Source organism: Pavona decussata, unplaced genomic scaffold (assembly GCF_977016875.1).
Source record: "Pavona decussata unplaced genomic scaffold, jaPavDecu1.1 SCAFFOLD_76, whole genome shotgun sequence".
Lineage (NCBI taxonomy): Eukaryota > Metazoa > Cnidaria > Anthozoa > Scleractinia > Agariciidae > Pavona > Pavona decussata.
The window spans coordinates 525,507-544,041 of record NW_028145494.1 but is presented as its reverse complement, the minus strand read 5'-3'; the positions used below and the strand labels follow the sequence as shown (position 1 = coordinate 544,041).

Genomic DNA, 18,535 nt, shown 5'->3' with positions numbered 1-18,535 from the left:
CTCAATTCGGTGCCTATATATGTTCAAAACTGTGGGAACTCATCGTTTCGCACGCACTGGTCAGCTACCTGTATCATCATCTTCTGTAAATCGTAAACGGCTTTGTTCTCTGTCACATTTCCATTATTCCCTTAATTTGGGTAAGTTATGCACAAAACTGGGAGCTTAACGTCATCGTTATGCAGGCGGCGCGGTTGCGCGTTTTTTCCACGGAATTTCCTATACGACCTGTAATTCGCTATTTTGTACCGCAGTTCATTTCGATATCCGCCTTATCTACGCAGACTCGTATCCGTAATCTTTCGCAAACAAGCCGCCTTTCTTACGCGCATTGCCTCGTGAAATCGATGTTGGTGCCGTAAACTGTTCATAAGTACACTCCGTATTTCTTCAAAATATTACGGTCCATCATCCATCGTCTTCTGCAATCTTATAGTCTCTTATCCGATCTATCTACACCCGTTGCTTCGTACAATCGATGTTGAAGCCATAAATTGTACATAAATACACTCCGTGTTTCTTCAAAATATTGCTGTCCATCATCCATCGTCTTCGATGCCTTATCATGCCGTACCGTGTGCAAATGCATGCTCATCAATTCGCTATGCAGACCATCGACATACCGGTAACCGCGCGCAGCCGTCGTTACCATCTTTTGCAATCTTTTTACCACCATTGTCTTCTCACCGCATTCACTCTTCTTATTGCGCAACCTAGTTTGGTGCCTTTTCGTCGTCGTGTAACCAATACATTTTTTTCAAAACACGGAGCACCAAGTAGAAGTAACGTGATGGATGTTCTGACCATGCTGAAAGTTAGCACTCTCATAAATGCTTCACGCTTTTCTCTTATACACTCACAATCTATCAATCACTCAAATTTTGCGATCGTCTTTGCTACCTCATGCTTCAAATCGGAGCTTTCAATCTCGTCAACATTCAAGTTTATCTACTCATCTATACCATTAGACGTTTCGTACGCAATTTACTTGCATGCGTTAACTTATGCATGCTACAGACGCCGGTTGACGGTTGCGCGTTTGTTTCATGTACATCTACACGAGCTGTGATTCTTTTACCGCTTTCAGTTGTGCAAATCATTTTGGAACTAAATCCACACAGACGCGCGTGCATTCGTCCGTTATAAATTTGCAGTTTATTCGCAAAATGGCTGTATAACTTCCATCGCTTATGGAGTTCGATCCACCTACCCTTTCCATCGTGCCTTGTTCACTCTTCATGCATGCAACATATCTTATAAGCAATAAACAATTGCGTGTTTTTCGATGTTTTCGATATAACCTATAACTGACCAGACGCATGATTTTCGTTTTTGCAATCCAATTCGGTGCCTATCTGTTCAAAACTGTGGGCACTCATCGTTTCGCACGCACTGGTCATCTACCTGCATCATCATCTTCTGTAAACCGTAAACGGCTTTGTTCTCTGTCACATTTCTATTATTCCCTTGGGTAAGTTATACACAAAATTGGGAGCTTAACGCCATCGTTATGCAGGCGGTGCGGTTGCGCGTTTTTCCACGGAATTTCCTATACGACCTGTAATTCGCTATTTTGTACCGCAGTTCATTTCCATATCCGCCTTATCAACGCAGACTCGTATCCGTAATCTTTCGCAAACAAGCCGCCTGTCTTACGCGCATTGCCTCGCTAAATCGATGTTGGTGCCGTAAACTGTTCATAAGTACGCTCCGCATTTCTTCAAAATATTGCAGTCCATCATCCATCGTCTTCTGCAATCTTATAGTCTCTTATGCGATCTATCTACACGCGTTGCTTCGTACAATCGACGTTAAAGCCATAAATTGTATATAAATACTCTCCGTGTTTCTTCAAAATATTGCTGTCCATCATCCATCGTCTTCTGCAATCTTATAGTCTCTTATGCGATCTATCTACACGCGTTGCTTCGTACAATCGATGTTGAAGCCATAAATTGTCCATAAATGCGCTCCGTATTTCTTCAAAGTATTGCTGTCCATCTTCCATCGTCTTCTGCCATCTTGTAGTCTCTTATGCGATCCTTCTACTTGATTTCTGCAATCGATGTTGGTACCATAAAATGTACATAAATGCGCACTGTGTTTATTGCAGTCCATCATCCATCGTCTTCTGCAATCTTATAGTCTCTTATGCGGTCTATCTACACGCGTTGCTTTGTACAATCGGTGTTGGTGCCGCAAACTGTTCATAAATGCGCTCCGTATTCAAAATATTGCTGTCCATCGTCCATTGTTTTCTGCAATCGATGTTGGTACCACAAACTGTACATAAATGCGCACTGTGTTTATTGCAGTCCATCATCCATCGTTTTTTGCGATCTTTTTCGATACCTTATCATGCCCTACACGGCAAATGCATGCTCATCGACTCCGGTTATGCAAACCATCGACAAACCGGTAATCGCGCGGAAATGTCGTTATCATCTTTTGCAATCTTGCTATACCATCATTCGGTCTTCTCGTCGTATTTGCTCTTCTTATTGAAATACTTGTAAGCGTCATGGACTGCGACTTTAAAAAGCCACATTGCCTTCCAAATGTACGTAGATGTATATCGGTTTCTACTTCATTGACGCATATGGATCAGGAGACTACATAGATCGAAGCGACATAGTTGCAACGTGTGCAGAGAAAGTTCCTGCTTTCAATAGCGGACATTACTGTTCTGTTTTTCCCAGCCTTTGTTGTTGTTTTCGTCGAAGACAAGAACAACAACAAAGCCGGGCTGTCGCGCTGGCTCAAAATGTTGAATCCCAGAAGACACTACCGTCTGTCTCCAGTAGTTCTGGACACAATACAATCCCTCTGCTTAATCAACATTGTACCACTTTGGGCTTACTCATACTCCACATGGTACCTTTTAGAGTTCCAACTTAATAGCATTCCTCTCCTCTATCATGCAATATGATTTTGTATCATTCACTTTGAGTTTTCTTATTACCTTTTAGAGTACCTTTTTAATCTTCGTGTGGACTCTGAATCCTCTCTTGTCTCTTAATTTCTAACTGACGTCCCTAAGGGCAATTTTCTCTCCTCATACACCATGTCCCATGCAAGGCTCAATTCTGTTCTTTCTAAACGCTAGAGCCTTACGCTACTATATCCTACCGTCTTCAGATTCTAATTACTTCCTCTCCCATATATGTAGTGTTTGTTGTATTTGTTATACTTGTTGTTTGTGTCAGTAGTTGTGTGTGTCTGTGGAGTGAGTGCGCGAGAGTGTGTGAGAGAGAGTGAACCGCGCAACGCCTGCAATTGCGAGAGGACGTACGCGGCGCAGCTGACACGTGCGCGATAATTGCGTTCGTCGAAGAAAGAACGCACTCCTAATTTCGTCTGGAGTCGAGATTGTATGGGACAATCAACGAATCAATGGATCTTGGAACGCGTATCTGGTATCCACCGCAGATTTTGCAGGGGAGGATGTCATCATCAGCAACTTTGGCAAAGGTGAGAGAGCCTAGGATCGAGATCATCGAACGCACTTCGTAATCTTTGATTATTACTAATGAAATTAATTTTTGCAGGCTTAATAATTGTACTGATTTGTGGCCGTGCTTAATTGCCAATGATCTTACTTCATTTATATGCTGCCCCTTATCTTGTAAACAGTTTTATTCACAAGTGGATTGTTGCAGATGATTGTTCAGATAAGAAAAGAAGTTGCGAGTCTACATTTTGTTGAAGAAGAAGGAGACAGAGGAGGGTTCAACTGACTTTCTTGCTTGCAGTCCAAGTTCTACACATTGAACAGAAGCAACAGAAGCTAGCAAAGAATATTCCAGTTCCTGAACTTCCACTTACCTACCGTACAAAAGGTCTTGTTTAGGAATCAGACCATAGGATGGCTGGATGAGCGAAGACGACATAGGAATCACAGGTACATTAACTCTAAAGAATTGAAATCGCATAACATTTTTTCATGGGAGAACCCAATTGTTACATTACCTTTACCTGATCTAGAACAAACGCTTGAAATGTTATTGAGGACTATGCGGACCTATGAAATTTGTGCACCGGCGTAAGACTGACGGTTTTTGTCAACGCACTGCTTCATTTAACGCTAACATTTGATCTCGGTGTAAATAAAATTCGTCCATCTTTTGAAATTTACTTTCTTTTCATGCTATGATTAGGAAAATGTTCGTCTTAAAAAAACTAATCCGCTTTGCATCAAGTCATCCTTCCCCAGGGAGTTGGAAGGGGAAGTTTTGTAGCAACTAACTGAAAATGACTCAACAAACTTTATTCTTACAGTTCGACGCAGATAATGACGACAAGCTTCACTTGAAGGACAGCCAGTTTGGATGTTAAAAGGATAATTCCTCGATACAAGAGTGACTCAAACTCGCAACCATGCATACTAATTACAGGTACGAGTCAGCGGTCATCAATTCCAAGAAGGGTTGACATGCATGGCACTTTGTAAAAGTAGATTCCCATTGTTGCATTTAATTATCATTACCTGATCTGCAAATGGTTGAAACGTAATATGACGACTGTCTGAATCTATGAAATTGGGCACAGAGGGGAGAAGAATTTTAAATGCGCTTCTTCAATTTTGCTAGTATTTAATCTCCTCAATTCAAATGAAATTGATGCGATCTTTCCAAGTTTGTACCCTTCTCATGTTATGATCAGTGAAATGCATGCTCGTTTTAAAATCCGGGAAAGGTGAGAGTGTTTTGTTAGAACTAAAGCAACTGAGGATAGGAATAATGATGCCTCTGTAACTTTATTCTTACAGTTCAACGCGGCCTGAAATGAGGACGACCAGCTCCAGAGTCCTTCAGTTTGTGGACAGCAAGTTCGGATGATAAAAGGATAATCACTCAATATGATAGTGAAACACAGGTACTGTACTGATTTCAAGACTCAAACTCGTATCCATGCGCCATAAAGGAATCGCGCGTTTCCCAAGGATTTTCAACACTGAAATGAGAGTTTTTAAAAAGGCGCGCATCGGAAATTATTTGTTGAGAACCAGAACTGGTGAGATATTTTTTAGAGTAGTTGATACAACGTTATAAACAAGCTACCGATTAAATAGTGAACAACGACGAAAGCGTAGTTACACTCGCTGTGAAGTATTAAAATTCAAGTAAAAGGGCTTTAGAAAGACGCAAGATGCGAATTTATAGGTACGTCATGAGAGCCCTGATTAAAACGTTTTTAATCCGCTTTTGTTTGCGATTGTTGAGGTTGGCCTCTGTTCAAGGAACTAAGTGATCAACGCTCATGACTCAAAATTACTGGGTATTTCCGTTTTTCTCATTAAGTTAAATGGCCCTTCACTTCTAAATTATGATACTTATAATTTAAATCTGTTAAAGTAGAAATTAAGAATCAAAATGAATGTAAAGAGGAGATGCGAATTACAGAACCGAAATTCAAGACGCACGGCGCGCGGGAACCCGCGGTGTGGACTAGTGCTGGGGCTTTGGTTAAAAAATACGTAGTGGCGTGTCTAACCAATTATAGCAAAAATCAGCTTTTCCCAGCCAATCAAGTTAAAAAGAAAAACTTATGGGGTTGTATTTACTGTATGTCACCCCTTTTCCGGCACTAAAAAACTATATTTTGCTAATCTTGCGTGAATCAAATAAGTTATTGCTGGAAGATAGCCATGATAGCTGTTATAGTTTAGCGTTAGGTCCGAGTGTATTACCTTTTTCACTTAAATATTTTCTTGTGATTCCAAAATTTCAATAGTCTACTAGCTCGGTAACCCACGGCTACAAGGATTTGTTTGATTCGTGTAAAGAATTCAGTAAACATCCACAGTAAACGTTGCCGAGTCTGCGTCCACAAACGGCAAAAACGGGTAAAAAGCAAAGCTGTTTCTGATGTTTCCGCAACATAATTCCTTTGCTTATGTTGGCCTTGATTAATGTCAGTTGCATCAGTTATCTAGCTTAAATTCATGTTGGAGAAGTCAGAACTTAACCAATTATCGTTGTTGTTACAGCTTTACAAAGGCCGGATTCCGTCTCGAGGACAGCTGTGTTGACGCAATGGTAGTTGCTTAAACAAGAGCAGAAGTGACTCAAAGGTACTTATTCCAGACTGATATGTACGTAAACCCATTTGAAAATTAAAATAATCCCCCCCCCTCCCCCCCCAAAAAAAGCCCACCAAATCCCGGGTCGCAGTATCCTCTCGATAACATGCAAACCCTCGCGGACCGTCAACGTACTAGTGTAGCTGTTGTACGATCTTAGCTTAGTGTTTTAAGCCGCCCATGTTTTTGTTGTCAAACTCAACCAATATTGGAATAAAAAGTCCTTCCAGCAATTATTGATCCCTTACGAAAGTAATCCCCCAAGAAAAATAAGCTCCAAGAAACCCCTTGCACAAATATAAGCCTAACTCTTATATTCCGAATTTCTTTTTACTTTGACGGTGTGGATAATTTTCGCTGCTCAGTAATGGAGCTATTCAATTCCCTTTCTATCAATATTCGTAGTTAATGTCTTCAAACAACGCGCCATTAAACATCATTATCAAAATTTGTAGATGGTAATTGAGGGGAGAGAGGAGGGATGACTTCAAGCAACGAACTATCTACGTACAAATTAACAGAACGAACGCCGCATTCATGGAAAATGCTGCTCTGGTATTGGTTCACAGGTATGAGGCCTTCGGTGTTGCTATGTACAGTAGACGTTTTTCTCTCGGTTTATACCAACTATGATTGTTTGCGATGGACTTTCTCTCAAACTATATTCAAAACAAATCCCAGCTTGCAGGCTAATTCTTAAATTTACCATTATATGCAGCTATGACCCAGGGGACTTTGAAAATTCTATGGAAGAATCGTCGGCCGGGTTCACCAGATGCGAAGCTCTGTCAGCTCAAACGAAGGCATAACACAAGATCAGGATGATGGGCCAGACGCTGTTCTTGTTTCCTCATAAAGTAACAATTGTCTTGCATAATTGTACTTAGTAAAATTGTTCAATATTTAATACTTATCTTTTTAACTGAGTCCTTGTAGAGCACCTCTTCACTGGAGTGTGAAAAACTTAAGTATAACACACAGACTGTGCCAAGCTGCGGCCCTAAGGTTGCAATCGAAACAATTTCCTAAGGCGATTAATAGAGCCATGCACAAAAGAAAAATACGCAACCAGCAATCACAGTAATTACATATCTGGTAGATGACTTGATAAGCTGAAACAAACTAGGTTATTCTCTGCATGGAGCTTTGGCAATAATTTCAATCGTTTTGTGGCAAAGGGAAAAGAAGTAGCACGCTCATAATTGCCAGAGCCAGTGAAAAACTGTCATACTCAAGGTACTCAACAAAAATAATTATTTATATCATTTAGTGTGCGAATTTGATTTAAGATACGATAGGTTTAGGGTAATTTTCTTTTAGGTTTATACTAATGAACAGAGATCAATCTCTCCTTTCTCTCACTTTTTTACTACCTGAAGCGTGAGGCAAACATTTTAACCGAAAATCAAATTTGTGAGATAATTAATAAAATCCAGGGAGAATTTTGACTCTGAGTTGGGAACTTTAAATGTTAAAATAGGTTCAAAGACGACTTGCATTATGTAGAGGACTTAAGAAACAAAAATCAAGACATGGGGAAGGTGAAGATTTAGGAGAGTGTGAGTGTAAGTAAACAATTGATTCATAAACGGGTGAGAATAGGTGATATTTTTGTAACATTTAAAAGCATGGACGTGTTAGCAAAAACTTTAATCAAATTTTTCTGCAAAAAGGGACTATAAGCATCGATCGGATTGGAAGGAAGGGTGCATGTCAGCAAAGAAAAAGGGAATTGGTGATCTTTATATAAGATGTGCGCGCGTTAGCAAATAACTGAAAGAATGATGTGCACATAAGATATAAGAGAGCATGCTAGCAAACAACAACTAAATTTATAGAGAAGGGATGTTATTTTTCTGTAAGATTTAATAGTGTGTGGCAACGAGCAGAGAACAAATTGAGAAGGGATGGTGATGTTTATATACGATTAATAGAGTGCGTGAGTTTGTAAACAACTTATAATAATTATAAGTCGTTGAAGTAAGGAGGGATGGTTAAGTTTGTATAAGTTAAGTACTGAGTGCCCCTGTTTATATAAGATTAACAGAGCGCGCGTGCTACTAAACATCTATGAATGAACTAAGAAGGGATGGTATTACTGTATAAGATTAATAGAAAGCGCATGTTACTAAACACCTGATAAATTAAGTAGAAATGGTTATATTACAATAAGATGTGTTTATAAGATTAGTAGAGTGCGCGTGTTAGCAAACAATTGTTATTGAATAAAGAAGGGTTGGTGATGTTTATTCAAAACATTAGTATAGTGCATGTGTTAGCAAACAACTTATAATTGAATTAAGAGAAAATGGTGATGTTTATATTAGATTAGTAGGGTGCGCGTGTTAAAAGCCAACTTATAATTGAATTAATCAGGGATAGTGATGTTTATATAATATAAATAGATTGCGCATGTTAGTAAACAACTTATAATTAAACTAAGAAGGGATGCTGATGTTTACATAATGTTAATAGATTGCACGTGTCAGCAAACAACTTATAATTGAATTAAGAAGGGATGCTGATGTTTATATAATATTAAAAGATTACGCGTGTTAGCAAACAACTTATAATTGAATTAAGAAGTGATGAAGTCTATATTATATTAATACATTGCGCGTGTTGGCAAACAACTTATAATTGTATGAGGAAGGGATGATGATGTTTATATGATATTAATAGACAGCGCGTGTTAGCAAACAACTTATAACTGAATTAAGAAGGGATAATGATGTTTATATAATATTAATAGATTGCGCGTATTAGCAAACAACTTATAATTGAATTAAGAAGGGATGCTGGTGTTTATATAATATTAATAGATTGCGCGTGTCAGCAAACAACTTATAATTGAATTAAGAAGGGATGATGATGATTATATAAGATAAGTAGAGTGCGCGTGTTAGCAAACAACTTATAATTGAATTAAGAAGGGATGCTGATGTTTATATAATATTAATAGATTGCGCGTGTTAGCAAACAACTTACAATTGAATTAAGAAGGGATGCTGATGATTATATAAGATAAGTAGAGTGCGCGTGTTAGCAAACAACTTATAACTGAATTAAGAAGGGATGCTGGTGTTTATATAATATTAATAGACAGCGTGTGTTAGCAAACAACTTACAATTGAATTAAGAAGGGGTGGTGATGTTTATATAATATTAATAGATTGCGCGTGTTAGCAAACAACTTACAATTGAATTAAGAAGGGGTGGTGATGTTTATATAATATTAATAGATTGCGCGTGTTAGCAAACAACTTACAATTGAATTAAGAAGGGATGATGATGATTATATAAGATAAGTAGAGTGCGCGTGTTAGCAAACAACTTATAACTGAATTAAGAAGGGATGCTGGTGTTTATATAATATTAATAGACAGCGCGTGTTAGCAAACAACTTACAATTGAATTAAGAAGGGATGATGATGATTATATAAGATAAGTAGAGTGCGCGTGTGAGCAAACAACTTATAACTGAATTAAGAAGGGATGCTGGTGTTTATATAATATTAATAGACAGCGCGTGTTAGCAAACAACTTACAATTGAATTAAGAAGGGATGCTGGTGTTTATATAATATTAATAGATTGCGCGTGTTAGCAAACAACTTATAACTGAATTAAGAAGGGATGGTGATGTTTATATAATATTAATAGTTTGCGCTTGTTAGCAAACATATTACAATTGAATTAAGAAGGGATGATGATGATTATATAAGATTAGTAGAGTGCGCGTGTTAGCAAACAACTTATAATTGAATTAAGAAGGGATGATGCAGTAAGATTAGAAGAGTGCACGTGTTAGCAAATAACTAATTTTGTTAAGATAGAATGATGTGATAACATTAATGCAGGATTTAAGGGTGCGCACATGGTCGTTAATTAGTTAAGTACGTAAAGTATGTTTCGTGATACTGAACTGTACTGTGCGAGAGAAAATATGCATATGCATATGATTTAAATGAAAGTTTCGCTACAATAAAAATACATGTCTAATTGCAAAAAAAATTTGAGTGCGAGACGTGAAATTTTTTTTTAAAAGATTTTTATTAGCATTAGACACACAATACAATATAGAGATGTGGTACGACTTGATAAATTTTAACCCTAAATGTACTGTAGGCCAGAGTCAAAATTCTCCCTTTACTTTTACTAAAATGAGAAAAATCATTGCAAGAGGTTATGGAATTTTTAAATCAGGATGATTTTCGCTACCTTCGCAAGATGTCTGTGGCCTTGATTTGCACAGAGGGAGTAGGTATTTTGTACATATTATATATGTCACCGACTAAAAAAGTACTACCAATCCTCGCTTACAGACACATGTTCCTAGTTGTTAACCTTTCGCGAGATAGGGTTTTTGCGTGTTTCTTTTTAACTTTTCTGCTTCTAGAATTCGTTAGACTGACAAACTTTACAGCTTTGTGTTTCACAAGTGAGGCTTGCATAATGTAAAGTAAATTTGTTTGATGTGAATATGGATTCACATCAGTTCTCTATGCTTTTAACTCTTTCGCTTCCAGATTCAAGAACTGAGAGCTGTGTTTGATGTCGTAATTTTCGAGTCTGTAGATGAAATCCTTAAGTGTGACCATTCAATTGAAAGCTACTACTTAGCACTTTTCTGTGGCCTGGTGCTGTTTATTATAGTGGGCACGTGAATTAAATCCTAGAGGGTGATCACTCCAATGAAGGCTAATGTGTAGCTGGTTTTAAGTTCAGAAAACAACATAAATTTTTCCAATTTCAAACTCCAGAGTGAAAGAGTTAAAGGTGTTCACCAGGAATAGGGTAGTCAGTGCAACTGGTCGTCAGGTTTGCCACAGTCAGGAAAAGAAAGATTTTTTCAAGGTCACGGAAAACTCAGCGAATTTTGCATCAAATCAGGGGATTTTATTTTCCTCTATCCAAAAGGTTTGCAAAAGAGTTGGATAAGGTAATATCGTTTCAAAAATATTTGTGAACGAATTTATTTCTGCAGCTAGGGAACTTTTTTTTATCCTGTTAAAACTTTTCTGTTTTATCCTGATGAATGGCAACCCTGGCAGCTGGTCTTGTTGTTTCAACCTTTCAGTGTTGGAAACGACATGTTTCTTTGGCTAAGTGATAACAAGTGAAAGATATTTTGTCCGTGAATGCTATTTTTTTTAACTTAAAGCAAACTAAGTAAACCTAGTAATCCTTTCCATACATTAGCTATGTTGTGTTTCATTTTGGCCCAGCCCGGGAGGTCTTAGATTGGGGGTTCAGCTGGCCCGGGGTTTTCCTCCTAGGAGCGAGTGGACGTACGGGGAGGTTTTTCACCCAGCTGTTGTTCCACAACCCCCTTTCATTTTAAGCTAGCTTTTGCTTAATAAGTTGTTTTAGTTTCATTTTCAGTCTTTATGACTCGAGTCCTTGTAGCAGAATTATGTTATCTGTTAAGTTATTTATCAACAGCTTATTTTAGAGAATGCAGTAAATGTTCAATCAGTAAAAGTTTGAGTTTCACAATCATTCCTCTCATCTGTCGTAAATGTAACTATAAATAGAATTAAAACTGTCTCCTCTGTTAAAACTAATTTGAGGTTTGGTCATCCCCTTTAGGGACAACTAACACTTAAAGCTATCTGACTATCCCACGAGGAGTGAAAGATTTTTCCATACATCCTATTTCAGCCAGGGTACAAAGGGAGAAGAAAGGGAGAAGGTGCCCCCTTCTCCCAGGTAGTCCACCACCTGTCTCCCTCTAGCAATGTTATTTCTGTTTCTTGCCTGGTCCCCCTTTGCCCCTCACAAGAATAGCGCCTAGCAAAAACTAATCCTAATCGGAAGGAAGGATGCCGATGATGGGGGTGTATGGCTCAGTTCTCAAAACCCTGACCCTATTTCGGACCAAAATATGTAATTTTCCAGTACCCGTTGTCAGACCTGACTTCTAAAATTCATACCCATTTTAAGATGCTCCTAGAATCCATACCTGTTTTTAGTCTGTCAGACCAAAATGGGGTAGAATCTATACCCTATTCCAGACTAAAGCGGCTCAAAATCCATACCCTTTGGCCCTGCACATACCAGTATAGCTTATATGGGCGAGTACCTCCCCCCCCCCCCCCAGGAGATCATGTGACTGGCTGTATTACGGTTTATTGAAAGGCAGAGTTTGAGTAAATGAGTGACAAGAGCCTCAAGGACGTAAAAATGCTAGCCACATTAGTGGATCTGCTGCTGAACATTGCATTTGTGTTAAAGGGGCAGTGTCACCGATTTTTGTGTTACTTCGAATGGCCCAAAACCCTATTTGAATAGGTGGAATCGTTGACATAATGGTTCAGTTTTATTAACAATAACCCTATTGGTGCACAGAAACTGGCATTAATTATCCTTGGCTGCGGATGGATAGGATAGAAATAGATTGCATCTAGAAAAAATTGACCAATTTTTTCAATATCTACCTGTGTATTTTGGAGAAATAACTCAAAACGGATAATTTTATAGTTTTTCCTGCGAGAATTCACTAAATATTTTCTTCCCGGTGCTCTAAGAGCAATTTCATGTCAGCAAAACCGTTCTTTGTAAAATATTTGTGTCGTTTTGATTAAAATCCAGCAAAATCATAGTGACAGTGCCCCTTTAACAATACCATCTGCTATGCTAGCCTGTACCTTGGATCTTGGAATAAGGCTACCCAAACACGAGGACCGATCATAATGCTCAGGCCTTGTCAGTTCATCTTCAGAGACTCAAGGGCAGTTAGGGTGGGATGAAGTAATTGATAATCATGGAAACTTTTGCTACTTACTTTGTCCCACCTTGACTAACTGCCTGTGTCTTTGAGATGCCGCCAATACTTGCTAAAGAAAAAACTACCACCACAAAGTGTTAAGATTGAAAGTACTCTGTCAATTTTAATAACTTTAACTCTGGCAAAATGAGCAATAAACCAGTATGAAATGGATGCCATTCTCAAATACCTATCACACTGCCTTTTGTAGTAGTACTACAATGAATTGACAATCTCATTCAAAGGGATTTTTCTCACGACAAACTTACCCTAACGCCTTTAAAATTTACATGGTTTTAATTTCATCATTTTCAGACATGGTGAAATGTTCCCAAAAATTAAACCAAGTTAGAAAAGAAAACGACTTAACGTATTTGCTTCCATAAATAAAATATAGGGTGATTATAACGTACTCTAGTTTACTCAAAATCATTTATTTTTTGGTTGGTCAATGTGAAAGCTGGCCAGTTTGGACGATTTCACAAATTCTACAACCAGCAAAAATTTTAAAGACATCAGGTTGACTAAAATTGCTTAGTATACATGAATTCTGACAGTGAAACAGGCAAGGTGCATATAAAATTTTTGTTTGTTGATATAGACTGACGCCATACCCATAAAATTTTCATTTCCCATTTTCCAACTAGGCTACCTTGCAGACACTCTTTTAGCTCATCACGCAATCTTTCCTCGAGAACGAGGAAAGATTGCGTGACAAGCCAAAAGAGCATCTACGAGGGAGGATATTTTCCAACTAACCCAATTGAAGTCTGATTTCCAATTACAAAATGCTTTGTGTATTCCTTTAAATGACCCTGGTATCTTGATCAGCCCTTATAACGTCTTCAAACACTTTCTGAATGATATTGGTTTGAATGTACAAAATGGCAATCACAGAGAATATACAAATCAAGGTGCACTTGAATTTTATTTCTCTATCTTTCTTTTTTGCAGCCTGTCTCATTTTTTTAACCAACCGATGTACTGTCACAAGTAGAGAGAGTACAATGGGAAATGTAATATTTTATGAGGATGGCCTAAAAGAAGCACAGTGCAATCTTTTTACTGTGCCTTTCAATAACATAAGGACTCTGAACTTCAATTTGCATGTTTTACTGCTGTCAATCATAATTACAGTGACAAACCACTGACTGCAAAAATACAAAAACTGACAAAGTCGATCGAAATCTGGCAATCACAGCGCACAAACATGACCTTTTGACACAGTTCAGCCAAACGTTTGTTTTCTTAGAATGATTGATGGAAGTGAAAAACGTAGCAGTTGGTTGAATCTTAAACTTCAGAGCCCGCATGTTATTGAAAGGTGCAGTTACCCTGCACTTTGAATAGCACAGAAAGTGACAACATAAAAAACTACCAACAATGAATTTGTTCAAGATAAATAGAAATGTTTTAAAAGGTAACCCCTGATAATTTCCACACTCTTGGACTTGAGGGCTAAATTTTTCAACACCTTTGAACAACAAATATCATTTAAGGTAACTTTTTCACTACCTCCTAAACTCAAACTTGACTCAATGTGGTACATGTTCGATATATTTTTTTTTTCTGAATTACACTTATGTTAGCAAAAACGAAAACAGTTAAAGATTGTGATAATTGTGGAAAAGTTGATAAGTGGTGTGTTGTTTTGGGACATATTCAGCATAAAGTGGGGTTTTAGAAAAGGGAAAACCTACCTTAGCATAAAGTTCTGGCCATCAAAACAAGCTTGCAATTAAAGGTGTTCACAGCAGCTAGATTTCCACTGTAATCATTGACCTTCAATCCAGGTTTCAGTAGCATGGGGTGAAGTAACCCCATCATTGTAAACAATGAATTTTTTTTAAATTAAACATTTGGACTTGGGATAAGAAAGATTTCGAGGAATTTGATTCTGAATAGCTGGAATATGTCCCAAGAAACACACCCAAAATAAAGTCAATTACTTTGAAATCCCAATGTGCCAAGTGTTTTAATTAAGCAGTCAAAGATTCTTCAATTCACTTGGCTGGCCCCAGTAGACTAACAGTACATTGGACTCACTATAAGACAAACTCTAAGACAGACACCAACAAGTGGGCTAGTCCAGAGAGATTTTACTTGGCTGTCTGTAATTTAACTCTCTTTACAGCGGATACCTCTAAGGTGGAGAGATAAACCTTGTCCTGAGGATGTCCACTTAAAGGAGAACTTGAATGTTGACTTTAGGACCTTTTAGCTGCTGTTTGAAGATTAGGCCTAAGTGGCCGCAAAGGTACTTTACAGACTACAAAAAAGATCCAATTCTGGCTGGTTTTGTGATACATAATTTGTGATACATAGTTTGGACTAGGTTTTTGAAAGCAAAATAAAGCTGATCAGTCAATAAGTGCCAATTCAATTTTTCAAATTTTACAAGTTAAAAGTCAGAGCACCAGACTAGTGAACAGAACGTAACAGGTTGCAAACTGTTATGAAATCTGTAGTTCCATGCTCAAAACAGAAAAAAGTTAACTAAAATACTAAACAAAAGTCATTCTTTTGCCAAAAATTTTACAACTTTGCCAGCTTTATGTTTAATGTTGGAAATAAAATTGAAAGTGTAAATGCTTTTAATCCAAGATTAGAATTAATCTGCTCTCAAACAACCATGGCCTGCTTATTGTACAGTATGGTACAGTTTTTGAATTTCTAGAAATGAGCGTCAACAGTTTATACCACTCTTCTGACTTCAAAGAATCGTTTAAGGTAGAAAACTTGTCCTAGTGTCATGGCAACAAGTACAAGGGATTCAAAGAAGGACCACCAGACTACACGGCTGTTTGTATTGTCATTGACTGTAGAGTGAGAAAGAGAAACACTGTTAAAACCTAAAAACTCTTTACAAGTGAAGCAGCAAGAATAATTAAGTTTGCAAAGTAAAACCAATTATGTGCGAATTCTATTGCATTATGTGGAGACGTGGAGATGAATAAAGATTAACTTAATGTGTGAATGCAAGATGCAATCACAGTTTTTCAAGGAACATAAAGTCCCATCAAAAACTAAATATTTGCAGTATGGGCAACAAGTGAGAAAATACATGTACATGTAAATACAAAATAGTAATTAAAACTGTAGAATTCTGTTCCTTTTAACATTGAAGAAAACAATTATTTGTTTCAGATAACTGAAATTCAAGGGTGCTTACTATTAATAATATTTTACACAGAAAACTATGAAAAGTTAATGTGGTATGACCAATCATATGGGACAATGATAAAGATTAGATGTATGAGGGAAGCTACTTTAAAACTACCCATGACAACATTTTTTACTGAAAGGGAATGTTTTTTACTCACTTGCTCTGTGGATTCGTTCTCTAACTTCCATGTATTCTTGCTCGTGTTTGACTCCTGTCATTGCCTCAGATAGTTGACCAATCATCTCACTTAACTTATCATGATGGGCACCTAATAAAAACAGAAAATAAAATTGTTACCCTGTTCTGTGACAGCTCTTGTAGTTGCAAAATAGCAGGGTCAGGATTGTCATTAAAAGTCATAACCAGTAACAACTAACATTACCCATTATAACTGAATGTGCCTTGGGCACCTTCCACTTGTCAGAACTGGCTGACCAGTTCAATATTTTGCAAACGGAATGCACCAATTTAAACGACAGTTTGTGCGCCACTTTTTTTTTAATTGCTTCAAAATGGCACACACTACTCTCAGAATGTTCCATTTTGAGGACTTTGAAGAATCAGTTTTTCTGTCTCTCTGTCTACTAATGCCTCTCACCTTCCTCTTTACTGGTGTCTTTAGGTGGCTCTCCCAGGTCCATTGAGAACTTGACTATTTTGGGTGTCATGGAGGACATTTTGTTGCTAAAACAGTAATGGTATGTCCCATCCATGTATGCTGCAAATGCATACTTTCCATTGGTCTCCCTTTCTCCTGTGTAAATAACTTTTTGATCTGGACCTCTTATCTGACATACGAAAAGGAAAAGGTGCAAATTATATTAACATTCTGCATACATCTTGACATCATAAAATAAACTTTGTAAAAAAATACGACTAAAAATCAAATAGGAAGAGGAATGTGGACCATAATAATGTGTATGGTAGCCCACATTGATAGGGATGTTTCTAAGGCCCAGCTACTGACGAATTTCAAAGTCTGAAATTTTAACAGAACACCAGTACTTCAGGCTAATTTTAAACATGCACAGTTCAAAAGAGCCAGCGGGGTTTAATTAAATTTGCCTGCTGAGCTTTTTCTTAGCCGCATACCTGCATTGATTTGCAAGTTTTCTAAAAGAATGATGAATATATCTGAATTTTCAAATATAAATTTTCTCATTATTCATGTAAATGGTCACCAATGTAAGAAAGGAAAAATAGATTTTTATATCCACAGTTGGGATGTGTTTCTCGGATGACCAGCATCCTCCCTCTAGATCTCATTCCCATTAGAGAACTGCATGTACACTGGAACCCTAGTTTACGACCACCTGTTAAGTTATTACTGTCACTCTATTTTGCCCAACAAGAAACCTCATTCTGTGATTTCTTCAAATGAAGACGTCCGTTTACTTCACATCTTTTATGGCATTAGGTAAACTGTTCTCTGTATTTTATGTGGTGTCTGTAGTATATGGAGCATCGATACCATGGAGGGTGTCTTATCAATGTGTTTGCAATTATGCAAAAAGGTTTAGATACCATATATAAAGGGAACAGGGCATAGTTGTTCAAAGCCTGATTAAGCTAATCCTGGGTTAACTTGAACTTTGATTCAAGATTAATCAATAGAGAGTCTTCGAAAATATTGTTGTTGGTCAATTTTGATTTAGACTTTTCTTTACCTTAAGCTTGAAATTAGCTTTTAAAAACATTTTTCATAAACGAGATGAAAACCTTGCATAATTTTTAATCGGGAATTAGCATTAATTGGCTTAGACAACCAGGCCCAGAGGTTTATCAAAGAGAAGAGAGGGGGGGGAGGGGGGTGGGTGGGTAAAATTTAAATGGCACATCTTTTCACTGGAAGTCACTTAAAAGACACGTTAAGCTTCTTAACTGCAGTAGGTACATGTATGAATTAAACACTGTAGCCTACATTTCAACAAAATAAGCTTAGTTTATTACTGAAAATGTCAGCGACATTCTGAAAATCTCTATCAATGGAAATTGAAACAGTAACACGACAAACGTTTTTGTTTTTTTGGAGAAACTATGACACAGGCTGCACATGATAAAAATTTTATCTTGATTTGAGCCTATACAGGTAAATTGATTGTTAAGATTCGCCGAGGTTATTGAGCAGTTATATCTAAACTATATTTAATACTGGAACCCTTGGATTCTCGAAATGTGTTATTTACCGTAACATCGATGTCCAAGAAGCCACCTTCCGCTACTTCAAATATGAGACCCATCTTGGTTCCAGATGTAACTTGGTCGTGAAAGCATTCTTCTGCATGTGCGTCGATCGTTATAAAATAGCCAAATGAGACCTCAAAGAGGAGTACAAATAATATTGAACACAATTCTAAACGAAAAGAAGCCATAATTGTCCCTAAAGGCTGGATAAAGCTGTTTTCAACCGGTGAACTCTCCACATGAAATCCTTTGTCCAAACGCCACGTCGGTGAAGAACACACGGATAAAGAGCATGCGCCAGTGTCGAGATTATCCCGTGTTGGATTGTGGGATAT

The 18,535-nt window shown here is 37.6% G+C and overlaps 1 protein-coding gene and 1 long non-coding RNA gene across 4 annotated transcripts; one reads left to right on the top strand and one right to left on the bottom strand.

Moving 5' to 3' along the window:
- Window positions 1-2,835: 2,835 nt before the first annotated feature.
- Window positions 2,836-7,606, top strand: LOC146476476 (uncharacterized). 2 transcript variants are annotated; one of them, XR_014865579.1, is made up of 6 exons: window positions 2,836-3,901; window positions 4,279-4,394; window positions 4,769-4,875; window positions 5,990-6,073; window positions 6,538-6,651; window positions 6,801-7,606. It is a non-coding gene; the product is annotated as an uncharacterized LOC146476476 (long non-coding RNA). The 2 variants fall into 2 exon arrangements; XR_014865580.1 differs by having other exon boundaries at window positions 5,990-6,094.
- Window positions 7,607-12,948: 5,342 nt separating this feature from the next.
- LOC146476475 (transmembrane emp24 domain-containing protein-like) lies at window positions 12,949-18,500 on the bottom strand. 2 transcript variants are annotated; one of them, XR_014865575.1, is made up of 5 exons: window positions 18,203-18,489; window positions 16,615-16,804; window positions 16,174-16,284; window positions 15,121-15,669; window positions 12,949-15,074 (listed from the first exon to the last, which is right to left on the bottom strand). XR_014865575.1 is itself a non-coding variant. In XM_085114345.1 (4 exons), the coding sequence occupies exons 1-4, from the start codon at window positions 18,386-18,388 to the stop codon at window positions 15,545-15,547; spliced, it is 612 nt and encodes a 203-aa protein (XP_084970471.1). In that variant the 5' UTR covers window positions 18,389-18,500; the 3' UTR covers window positions 12,949-15,544. The 2 variants fall into 2 exon arrangements, 1 of the variants encoding a protein (XP_084970471.1); XM_085114345.1 differs by having other exon boundaries at window positions 12,949-15,669; window positions 18,203-18,500.
- Window positions 18,501-18,535: the final 35 nt, after the last annotated feature.